This window comes from Pundamilia nyererei, unplaced genomic scaffold, assembly GCF_000239375.1.
Source record: "Pundamilia nyererei isolate P.nyererei 1_Seehausen unplaced genomic scaffold, PunNye1.0 scaffold00729, whole genome shotgun sequence".
Lineage (NCBI taxonomy): Eukaryota > Metazoa > Chordata > Actinopteri > Cichliformes > Cichlidae > Pundamilia > Pundamilia nyererei.
Window position 1 is genome coordinate 1 of NW_005188130.1, and position 12122 is coordinate 12122.

At 48.5% G+C, this 12122-nt stretch overlaps 2 protein-coding genes across 2 annotated transcripts; both read right to left on the reverse strand.

The window, feature by feature from the left end:
• Positions 1 to 255: 255 nt before the first annotated feature.
• LOC102215829 (transcription termination factor 1-like) lies at positions 256 to 1517 on the reverse strand. Its single transcript, XM_005754894.2, has 3 exons — positions 901 to 1517; positions 543 to 667; positions 256 to 464 (listed from the first exon to the last, which is right to left on the reverse strand). The coding sequence occupies exons 1-3, from the start codon at positions 1128 to 1130 to the stop codon at positions 271 to 273; spliced, it is 549 nt and encodes a 182-aa protein (XP_005754951.1). The 5' UTR covers positions 1131 to 1517; the 3' UTR covers positions 256 to 270.
• Positions 1518 to 5333: 3816 nt separating this feature from the next.
• On the reverse strand, positions 5334 to 11131 carry LOC102216122 (uncharacterized). The gene is made up of 4 exons (XM_005754895.1): positions 10998 to 11131; positions 9230 to 9612; positions 8393 to 8590; positions 5334 to 6909 (listed from the first exon to the last, which is right to left on the reverse strand). Exons 2-4 carry the CDS (start codon positions 9554 to 9556, stop codon positions 6691 to 6693), a joined length of 744 nt encoding a protein of 247 aa, XP_005754952.1. The 5' UTR covers positions 9557 to 9612; positions 10998 to 11131; the 3' UTR covers positions 5334 to 6690.
• Positions 11132 to 12122: the final 991 nt, after the last annotated feature.

Genomic DNA, 12122 nt, shown 5'->3' on the forward strand with positions numbered 1-12122 from the left:
AGAAAGTAGGAGGGCGGCTGCAATAATCGCACTGTTACCAGGGACTTCATCTAGTTTGTGTTCAGCCATTTGGTGCATTATCTCCTTAATTACAGCAGGGGACTGACATTCTTCCCACCTGGAAGCAGTAGGCAGGTGGTAGTAAATCCACATGAATATATATATATATATATATACATATGAAGTTTATATGAAACGCGCCCTGAGGTGACTGTTGTTGCAATTAGGCACTGTATAAATAAAAGTGAACCCAACGTCGTTCTGCATTGGTTACGTACCGATGTTCTCCAGGAAGTGATGCTGTGCTTTCAGCCTCCTGATCTCCAGCTCCTGCTCTTTGAACCTGTGAGGAAACAGAAGCTGCTCCGCTGAGCTGATTCCCGTCAGAGCCAAGAAGTCGGCCACGTTCTGTTCGATTTGCTGGTTCTCAAGCTGAGAGTACCGCCCCCAGCGCAGAGACACACCTGGAGGAAGACAGGCATTCACAGGGTTAGTGCGCAGTGCTCGTACCTTCCTGCTGGTGGCGTCTGCAGCAGCGTTACCTTTCTTTTTGAAGGCCTTGAAGCGTGCCAAGTCGTACCGCAGCAGCTTGTTGATCTGATCGGCAGATTTCTTCTTCACATGAGGAACAAATTCCTGAAGTTCCTCCAACAACTTATGGTCAAACCTGAAGCACATGACATCATCATCATCATCATCAGCTGACATCATCATTTCATCATAAAAGCAAAGACAACAAAGATGGACGCCGCATGAGGAGCTTTGCGTCCACGCTGCTTCCTGTCTGAGCGTGCGGAGCCGCAGGTGGTAAGGTGTCACGGCTCCCCAGCTTTGTTCAGTCTCTGATCTTTTTGTGTTGTGTTCACTGACGTCTCGTTAACATGAACTTTATGAACTCACTCTTCAGGATCAGCTGCCGCCTCCGTTCTCCTCTTCTTCTTCTCCTCCTCCCCGTGACCCCCCGCTGCACCTCTCTGCCTCTTTGCAGGATTTACATTCTTCGTTGCCTTCTCTCCATTACATGATGTCACTTCCTGCACACTTTCACTTCCCCTCTCCTCCTTCAACCTGTTCTTGACTGTTTGAACCGACACATGTGCATTTGCTGTTGCTGTGGCTACACTCGCCATGCGCGCCGCCTTCTTCTTTTGTTTAGTCTCGCTGTAAGGCTCCCTTTCCTGTGATGTCACTTCCTCTTTCTTTTTCTTCTTTCCTCCCTCGCTGCTCTTCTCCTCTTTTCTGCCCACCTGTCCATGAGGAGAACAGAACACCTCCTTCTCCTCCTTTCTCTTTTCTGGCTCTTTGTCCTCCTGTTTTTTCTTCCTTTTCTTCTCCCTGCTCACCTTTTCATCCCCAGTAGGAGGTGAGGGAGGAGCCAACAGTTCTTCCTCCTCCTCTTCTCTCCTCTTTTTTCTCTTTTTCTTCCTGCTCAGCTGTTCACCCAGAACAGGAGACGAGGGACCCGGTTCCTCCTCTTTCTTCCTCTCTGCCTCGCTGGTTTCCTCCTGTTTGTCCCCCCTCTGCTCTTTCTCCTCCTTCTCCCCATTCACATGTGCATCTTCAGCAGAAGAAAAAGCAGAACTGAACACCTCCTCTTCCTCCGCTCTTCTCTTATTTTTCTTCTTCTTCTTCTTCTTCTTCTTCTTCCCCTCGCTGGTTTCCTCCTCCTCCCCGTTCACCTGTCCATCTTCAGCAGGCGAGCTGAACACCTTCTCCTCCTCTCGTCTCTTCTTTTTCTTCTCCTTCCTGCTCACCCGTTCCTCTTCAGCGGGAGGACTGAACAGTTCCTCCTCCTCCTTCTCTCCTCTCTCAGGAGTGTCGATGTCGATGGGAGCAGGAGTTTCCTCGCCCTCTGCGCGCCTCCTCTTCTTCTTCTCACAGGATGATGGAGGTGTCATGATGGGAGGAGCAACAGGAGGAGGCGATGGCTCGATGCTGCAGGTCAGTTTGTGACAGAGGCTGCAGAAGAAGAAGAGGAAGGTCAGGTCAGGTGTGGCCAATCAGGACAAATAAACAGGACACAGGTGTGAGCTGACCGCCTGGCACAGGCGAGGCTTCAGTGGGGGAGGTGTACCCGGCCACTTCACTTTACGCCCGCTGCCAGGGCGCAGGAAGCCGCTGCAGGATTCTCCTGAACAACGGGTATTGCCGCTCAGACAACACATTTTGAAACGGCTCTAACATCACCTGTGTGTCTCAGAGCGCCCCAGCCAACATTCATTATCAAAGTGTCCAAGCTCACATGTGACATCCCCCACCTGTGGCTTCCACCCGGCAAGACTCAATCAACTCCAACCGACAGTCAGGACACATCTAGACCCCCTTCAGCTGGTTTAAAGTGGCATCAGACAGGCGGATGTTGTCCGAGCTGGCCAGTCAGAGGAGCGTGCTCAGTGAGAGACGGAGACTGCCCATAATGCACCACAGAACGACACAGCGTGCACACTGCAGCAGTTACAGCCTTTGGCACGTGGTCCACACCAAAGTGCAGCTCAGTGTGAGCGGTTCAATCTGTGACGTGTGTCGTCGATTCACAACCACCAGGATTCAGGGTGCTCATCACGTCCTCTGAGATTAACCACACAGCTCTCTATACTCCTCACTGTACTCCTTCACCTCTGCAACTCCCTCTATTCTTCCTCTGAATGCTTTCCTATACTTCCTCATTTCTCCATCAAGCCTCCTTGTCTCCTGTCCACTGTGCAGAGGAAACAACTTCTCAGCTGGTTCCCTCAGCACCCAACCTGTAGGTAACTCCTCCCACAACCAGGAGCCCCTCAGCATTCCTCCTCTTCCTCCTCGGGCATCTTCCAAAACCATCTGCTCTCCCTAACCTCTTTTCCTCGAGCCCAGTGAGAAAAAGAGAAGAGTGGCCTTCTGTTCAAAGGAGGAGGAGCAGGTAGGGTCAGATGACGTCACAGAGCACAAACACGTGATCTGCCCTGTGCTCACAGCTGTGACACACACAAACTGCTGCGCTGTGGCTGTCGTGGTTGCGTGTAATCGGCTCACGGGTCAAACTCTGTTACAACTAAGAAGCCACGGTATCGGCCGGTAGCTAGCGTTCTTCCTAAACTCCGGGGTCGCTCAGGTGTGACGACCCCAGCAGCGCGTGGAACACGATCAGCTGATCAGCTGCCGTCTACCTGAGAGGAGACTACGGCAGCGGGGTCAGGGGTCAACCTGCCTCAGACAAAAGACGAGCTCGAGCTCGAGCTGCATCGCGAATTCGCCGCTGAAACCAACCTGGCGCTCATATGTGACGTCACAAGAGCTCTTACTCTGTAAAAACCGAACCGGTCACACTGAGGGTTAGGGGTCAGGGCGAGTTCAATTTAACGCTAACCTTAAAGAAAGAAAACGGAAGTGCTCCTACCTGATCAGGTGTGATCGATCTTTCTCGCGCTCTTACAGCCGTTAAACTTTGATTCTCGCCGACTCGCGCTCTTTGGCGGATGCACGCGGACGGCGGAACTCGCGCTACTTGTTTACGTCCTGTGTTGCAGCCGCGCATGCGCAGTGATGGACATGCTCAGTGGAGGAAGTGAAGCGGTCCCTCTGAGTTTCCGGATTCGTTTGAGGGTTAATTTTTTCTATTGGTGCACGAAGAAGAGCTGATAGGAGCAGGCGCTCCGTAAAATACATGTGCGCTTCCATAAAAATAAAAATATATAAAAACTAAAATCAAACAAAAGCAAAGGGCACATTAGAGTTTACTAACTAAACCAGTGGTTTAGCAGTGTGGGTGTGATCAAGTTCCTTTGAATACATGTGAAACAGAGCTGGAGACTGATTTAGTCAGAGATTAAAAGTGTCAAAAGCACCAAATGTGAATTTTTCATCTGATGAAATACATCCAGTAATATCCCCTAGGAGTAACACTGACCTCTGTCCATCCACTCCTTGTTATACTGTGATACAGCGAGTAAAATTATGATTACACAGCAGTTTCCAATGTATGAGGTAGAGATGGACTGATCCGATATTCATCCAGGCTGGAATATTGAGTTTGCAGCAGGCTGTGAGTAAGTTTATTTCAGCATGAAACACATTTGTTGTTTCAACTCTTGGAGTTGATCAAAGTCTTAAAATAAGCTGCAGAGAAAAAAACAACAACCAATGCACTTATGTTGTGATGAAGCTGTGCTGGAACAACCAGTTTATTTCAGAGTTACTAAAACAACGCATTTATCAAAACGTCTTTTAAAAAGCTCAAAGGACACAACAGTGTGTTTGTTTTATTATTATTATTATTTTTATATTATTAGTCTTTGACGATAGCGTCGGCTGTCTCAGGCTGTCAGCAGCTGCGAGTTTCATGATCACGGTGTCCAGATCTACATCTTGTTAATAATTTTACCTCTTCACTACGTACGACTCTGGATACTGTAGCTCCGGTGAAAACTAAGGCCTAAATAATACTAAATAATCAGGCCTCATCTTATCTTAATGACCTTGTAGTACCATATCACCCTATTAGAGCACTTCGCTCTCGCTCTGCAGGCCTACTTGTTGTTCCTAGAGTATTTAAAAGTAGAATGGGAGGCAGAGCCTTCAGTTTTCAGGCCCCTCTTCTGTGAAACCAGCTTCCAGTTTGGATTCAGGAGACAGACACTATCTCTACTTTTAAGATTAGGCTTCAAACTTTCCTTTTTGCCAAAGCATATAGTTAGGGCTGGACCAGGTGACCCTGAATCCTCCCTTAGTTATGCTGCAATAGGTGTAGGCTGCTGGGGGATTCCCATGATGCATTGGGTGTTTCCTTTCCAGTCACCTTTCTCACTCACTATGTATTAACAGACCTCTCTGCATTGAATCATATCTGTTATTAACCTCTGTCTCTCTTCCACAGCATGTCTTTATCCTGTCTTCCTTCTCTCACCCCAACCAATCACAGCAGATGGCCCCGCCCCTCCCTGAGCCTGGTTCTGCCGGAGGTTTCTTCCTGTTAAAAGGGAGTTTTTCCTTCCCACTGTTGCCAAAGTGCTGCTCATAGGGGGTCATATGATTGTTGGGTTTTTCTCTGTGTGTATTATTGTACGATCTACTGTGCAATATAAAGCACCTTAAGGGGATTTGGCGCTGTGTAAATACAATTGAATTGAAATCTACGTCGCTGTCACACCACTCCAAACAAATCCAATTATCCTGGATCGGGACATGTGTGGTCCTGATCAAAGGTCGCCTGCAGACAGCAACAGGAGGCGGCTTCGTTTGTCTGCAGTCAGCTGACTGAAATTTGAAATCTCTGGTCAGATTTGAACCATCATCGCTTTTGGGACTGGGAGGGTGAGAAAGGTGTTACCAGGCAACAAGGAGGAGGACAAATAGGATCAAGCCTGATGAAACTTTATTCAAGCCTCCAACACAGGAAGTGACATTTCTCTTTACGATCAGACTTTTCCAGCTTACAGAGGTCAGAGGTCACAGAGAGGCTTCAGCTCCAGACGGACACCTGTGATTGGTAAACATGTCAGGTGGGAGAGCCTGACATCACGTCTGTGAGCTGCATGTTTGAATAAAGTTTGACAGTGAAATACAAGCTGAGATGTTTGTTAGAGAGATTATTTAAATCAGCACCATGAGATTAAAGGTCACATTTCTGCAGTTACTACAGAATCAGGTGAGTACAGGTGAAACAGGACAGATCAGGTCACAGGTTCACAGGTCCAGGGTGACGTTTACATGCAGAGTGTTTATCATGCGGTCAGTGAGTGCATCGTCAGTTGGTCTGCATTCAGTCACCTCGTTAGTTTGGGTTAGGGACCACAGAACAAACAGGAAGTAAACAGCTGTTTCCTGTACGGCATTGTGGTGGGAGGAGCAACAGCTGATGGATATGATGACCTCATTAAGGCTGTGTCCTTTTAAAGCTGAAAGTATGGGTTACTAAACTTCACTACATCTACCAGAATACTTTGCATCCCCCCCCAGTCATGTGACTTAATGAGTCGTGTCCTGCGCCCCCAAGGGTTTCAGCAGTCTCTTCAACCTCGACCACTTCTCGTTAACTTGTTAACCATCACTACATTTGCCCCTCACACTGACACGCGTGCTTCACACCTCAGACCCACACCCACCCCTCACACCAAGGACCTTACACCCACACCTACGCCTCACGCCCTACTACACCTTCCCTACTCCAGCATCACAGGGATGCCCACGTTCACCTTCTAATGCAGTCAAACCTCAGCTTGCCCCACCAAACATGCCTCTCTTGGCCACTAACGTGGGTTTCCTGTGGGAAAGCCCACACCGGCATCCCCACTAGCCTTGAAGGGCAAATATGCTGCGGGCGCTGTGTGAGATAAATATGGGTTTGCCCCACCCACATAGCCCCACTTACCCATCTACACAGAAGTGCTTGCAGCCCTAAGTTTGATTAAAACAAACTTCCAAACATCAAATCAAACCTCAGAGTCCATCCAAGCATTTTTTTCTTCTTCCGTACAGAAACCAACCTGTGATTCCTGGTCATGTGACATGTGTTACAGGTGTGTTAGTAAAAATTAAGATTATTTCTGACAGCAGTTTGTCCTACATGCAGACGAAAACCCTCATGGCCCCAAGTCCAGGATCACTGTGGTCGTGGTTTCAGTCTGAGGAGCCAGAGCCACACTCAACAACAAATGCTACTCCTTAAAGGGAACTAGAATTCAGTCGCTCCACCCGATCAGACTTGGGGCTTCATCAGTGATGATGATGATGATGATGGAAGGAGGAGCTAGCAGATTGTGCGTCCGGGTCCTCCTCACTGTTCCTCAGCAGCAGTGAAGCTCGCTGCTCATTCATCCTCCTGGACTGGACTCTCTGGACCAAAGAGAAGAAGTTCTCCTGACCGTCAGGAACCGGAGTGAGCACGTCATCCAGGTCTGGGAGGGAACACCTCTGGTCCTCCATCCTGTCAGACTGCAGACAGAGAGACAGGTGAGGGCTGTTCTACACTATCCTGTTCCTGATGACGAGATCAGTGTTGATCCAGGACCATCCCTGACCAGCCGCACTGTTGTGACATATTGACAGAAAGTACTTGTTTGCACCTTACAGAGAGCCATCTTGTCATGGGGTCTGGAGGTCAGTAAGTGGGAGTGGACCCAAATGCAGACACAGACAGAAGCTCACGTGGGTCATAACCCGTCTGGTAGCTAATGTAACACAACAAACATGGATAAAATCTTTTTATCCCCATAGCATCATCATCTGTTCTGATGAGCTTCTCTTTCATCCTTCAGGTAAAGTGTAGATTTGACTGAAAATGCTAAAATCAAGTCCTGCCCACGTCACCTTTACTGATTGATGTTAAAACAATGTGTACAGATAGTGAGGTACAAACGAATTTTTCTTGTTGTTCATTCGTACACATGCAGGAGCTGCACTATCATATTGCTCATAGATCAGAGTGAACTGGAGTGAAACTGGTCGGATACTTCAAACAGGGCCATTCTGACCACTGACAGGTGAAGTGAATACAGTCATACCACCTGTTAGTGGGTGGGATATATCAGGGAGCAGGTGTACATTTTGTCCTCAGACGTGATGTTAAAAGCAAGAAAAATGCACAAGAGGATTTGAATGTGTCTGACAGTTTGGGTCAGAGTGTCTCCAAAGCTGCAGCCCTTTGGTTGGTCTGCAGGGCTCAGTAACCTATCAAAGAACCAACCAGGTTCACTGACGGCTGGACCGGGTGGCCCATTCTGATAGAAAGGTGTCAGCATACACATCATGTGGATGCCCAGATACATGTGTACTGCTTACCTGGGGAACACCTGGAAGCACAAGGCCAGATTGGAAGAAGATGAGCCGAGGAGGCGGCACGATGTTTTGGGTGATGTTCAGCTGGGAAAAGTTGTGTCCTGCATCCACGTGGATGTTACTGTGACAGGCCTACCTAAGCACTGTTACAGGCCGTGTCCACCCTTTCAGAGAAATGGTGCTCCCTGATGGTTGTGGCCCTTCAACAAGATAAGCCACGCTGCTAAACAGGTTCAGAAATGTTTTAGAGCACATGAAGTTTGAGGGCGGACTTGGCCTTCAATCAGGGATCTGTGTGATCTCCCAGACTAAGCAAATCCAGTCTAGGAGGCCTCAGCTCGCAGCTTACAGGACTCAAAGGATCTGTTGCTAACATGTTGCTGCTAACCCTAAACCAAAAGTAACCAAAGGCTTTATTATTTACCTTTTCTCTTTGCTTTAGTCAAGAACAATACTAACTTAGGGAGGTCTCTGTTTTCAAAATTAGAGGTAAGAAAGCATTTCTAATATTTCTGTCTGACATCACAAGAATCTGATTGGTCAGGAGCATTGATACTCCCGGTGTTGTAAAAACCACACCAACCAACCACACCAGTGTGTCCAATCTTTAGCTAACAGTTAACCCAGTAAAGATACAGACCTGGTAGTGTATGAGCATGTAGTAAAAGTCCAGGCTGGGCACAGGGGGTTGATCTGGACTGCAGGCCCCACAAAGAGCAGCTGGTCCCGGATCGGGCAGCAGGCTGACGCTGGCTCTCTGGTCGTCCAGCCTCTGACACTGAGACTCCAGGATCAGGTCCAACAGGGCCTCTGGCTCCCCCTGCTGGCTGCTCCTACGCTGCACCAACAACACAGGTGTTACAAGTGGTTAACAGGAGTCTGAGTTAAAGATTTGAGTTCCAACACACTTAATGTGACAGCATCTGAACACCACGATGTCACCATCTGTCCTCTCCGCTCTTTCCAAAATCACCAAAACTCTTTACTGCATGTTGAGTTTTCACTTTGATCTGCAGTTTCACACCAATGTTTGTCAAATACTACAGACCAGAAGAGTCTGCACCACACTGAGAACAGAGTCTGAGGCAGCTTATGTCAGCCTATTGCTTCTGACTGTCTGTAGATGTCTTTGATTGGAGTTCATCCAGGTGCAGAGCTTCACCTCAGACAGGTGATGATTCTTTATAAGCTACAGCTAAAAAGCTGTTTGATCCAGTCATCGGGGTCTCCCCTGAATCTGTGACCTCTCTTTAATTATTCAGGCTGTTATTAAAAATCACATGAGGTAACTCTGACCACACATGTGGTCCATCCAGATTTTTAGGTTCTAACTCGTCTCATCAGACCTCTGTCTGATCAAAGCTACCCAAAGACTGATCAACACCTCCCTTCAGATTTGGCTCCACCTGGGAGCTCCTGTCTCTCCTGGACTTGTGGGACCAGCTCAGGTGTGTCTTTCACTGCAGGTGAGAGTTACCTTACTTCTGGGGGTCATGATTCTCATTCTGGAGCTGAGTGCAGAGCTAAGGCTCTGTCCCCGAGGTCTGGCAGTGCCGCCTTCAGGACTGGGACCGACTGGACTCACAAGGCCTCGGAGAGTCCTGAGGGTCCTCAGGGGTGAGGTGGAGGTCAGCGTCCTGCTGCTGACTTTACTGGGATTGTGGGATTCTGGTCCTGGATCCAGACTACCATTTTGATCAGGGGTCATGGGACTTTTTGACACCGCCCCCCCAATCCTGCCGTTGTGGTGAACATTTGAAGAGAGCGAGGGGGAAGGCACGCCTGGGTGTTGGCTGTCCGTCATGATGGAGGTGTGGGAGGTGCTGAGGGAGGAGTTCTCCTCAGGCTGTCGCGGTGAACCTGGACACAGAGGAAGTGACAGATAGTACTCTGTAGTATTCTGTATACTGCATTTCTTTTTTTCAGACTTAAAGGCTAAAACGTCCGTTTGAGCCCCACGAGGTCAGAGTTGGCCTACAGCCTTTTTTACTGTGTGAATTAATCCTTACCTCCATCTCCACCTACCCCTCCACCCCTCGCATCAAACAGTGTGAAACATATACCATCACCCTCATGTTTTCGGACACTAACAGTTAACAACCCAAACACCTGGAAGGCAGCACAGGTTCTCTAATGACATGAAGGTGATGCTCAGACGTTTCCATCCGCTCATTATCAGCACCACCGTCAGGGTGATTTGGGGCTTTTAATCACTCCTTTGAAATGTTTGTTTTTACCAGGGTGGAGTGATTGTACAGAAATACTAATTTTTTAAAAATTGTACTTTCTCTGCAATCCACACAGAGTGAAGAACACACCCCACTAACATTTGGTTCAACGTCCCTCAGCAAGCTTCAGCCTGACCCGATGCTTTGGATGTTTGACCACTCCTCTTGGCAGAAGCGAATCGATGCTTCAGCAATGTTGAGGTCCGGGCTCTGCGGAGGCTGATCCACCGTATATTTCTATTTAGGATGCTTTCACTGCACTGGCAGTGTGTTTGAAGATCTCCATCACCTTTGGCTGACATGCATCTGGAACCACGATGGAGACTCCGCCATGTTTCACACAAGGCTGCAGACTCTCACTGTTGCACCTCTTCTGACCTCCTCGTACATGCTGACCATGACGTGGACAGTTCCTCTGATCTTCAGTCCACTTCCGGTGTGATTTTTATACCCCAGCTTTCAGCAATAGTATGTCTTGGTTTAAAACCGGCCCCCTTCGTGAGATCAGAATCAGAATAGTTTAAGCAAATGTAGATTTGTATATATGAAGGTTTGTGTGTGTGTGTTGTTTGCAGCAGTGTTTAAACTCTGATTTATCTTTAAAATGTTGCCTGCAAATGAGAATGAAGCTGAGCAGTTGGGTTGTGTGCGCTCCACATGAAGCAGAAACAGTAAAGTTAGCCGAGTGCGCCCTCGGAGACGATTTCAGGTTAAAGTGAAGCTACAGAAGTAGGTCAACAACAACAGGAGCAGAGCTGCCAGTGTCTAATCGCATTTACAACACAAAGACAGCCACACACACGAATGCATTAATGAGCAGTGTCACTGCGTTCATCTGCCCCAGGCTGCAGCTCCACCCAGAGGCTGTCGGGGGAACTGCGGCAGCCCACAATAAAGCGGCAGAGAAAATCAGAGAAGTCAGAGGTGGTTCAATCTGGACTCTGAAAACGTCACGAAGGGGCCACACACACACACACACACACACTCCCCGAAGAACAAAAGCTCCTGTTCCCTCACCTCTACATTACAGACTTCCTCCAACTTCCAGCTTCCTGTCTTCGACCCCGTCAGTCGTCACGCCGCTCTGCTGCTGGGTTCTTCGTCTTACTCCTCCATCGAGTGAGGTCTCTCTACCAGCCAGTCCACACAAACTTTAAAGCAAGCACAAAAGGACATACACATACTCACACAATGAAAGGAGAAGAACCCCGCCCCCTCGCCCTTACATCATGTTTCTATGGAAACCAAAGAGAGTCGTCCAAATCCCCCGCCTCACACACACACACACACATTCCTGCATTGTTAAACTCCATTCAGCTGAACTCAGAGGACGCTCTTCATCAGTGGGCCTCACACACACACACACACACACACACACACACACACACACACACACACACACACACACACACACACACACACACACAATCTAACACTGTTGGCATAGACTTTTGCACAGTTACACCAACAGTTTCAGGATAAAGCTTCTGTACCTGTGCCCAGACTCAAACATCATTAAAAATGCACGAGTATAATTGTAAAAAGAACCCAAAGACAGTGCTGTCATCATGTGACTGACACATCTTCAGCCAATCAGTGTGCAGCATTCTTCAGTCAGTCATCATGTCCTGTTAAAAACAAAAGTCTGTGATTCCTCAGCTCAGGAGATCAGAATCCTGATCCAAGGCTGCTGGGGATTCCCATGATGCACTGGGTGTTTCTTCTTCACTCACTATGTGTTTATGCACCTCTCTGCACTGAATCATTATCTGGCTCTCTTCCACAGTGTGTCTTTGTCCCGTCTTCCTCCCCTGAACCCCACCAGGCAGCAGCTGCGAGCTGAGGCAGCAGACAGCAGAAAGTTTTTCCTTCCCACTGTCACCTGCTTGCTCATGTGTGGGTTCGCTCCAGGTACTTGGGCTTCCTCTCAAATGGAAGTAGTGGGGTTGGGTTAATGAACGGTGTGAGTGCGAATGGTTGTCGGTCTCTGTGTGTTAGCCTGTCCAGACCGGACCTGTCCAGGATGTCCCCCAGCTCCTCCCGGGCCCCCCTCTCGTCCGATGGTAGCTGGGACAGACTCCAGCGAGCGTTTCTGAGAGCTCAAAGCAAAGCTATTAAATCTGTGGATCCTGCAGCTTATAG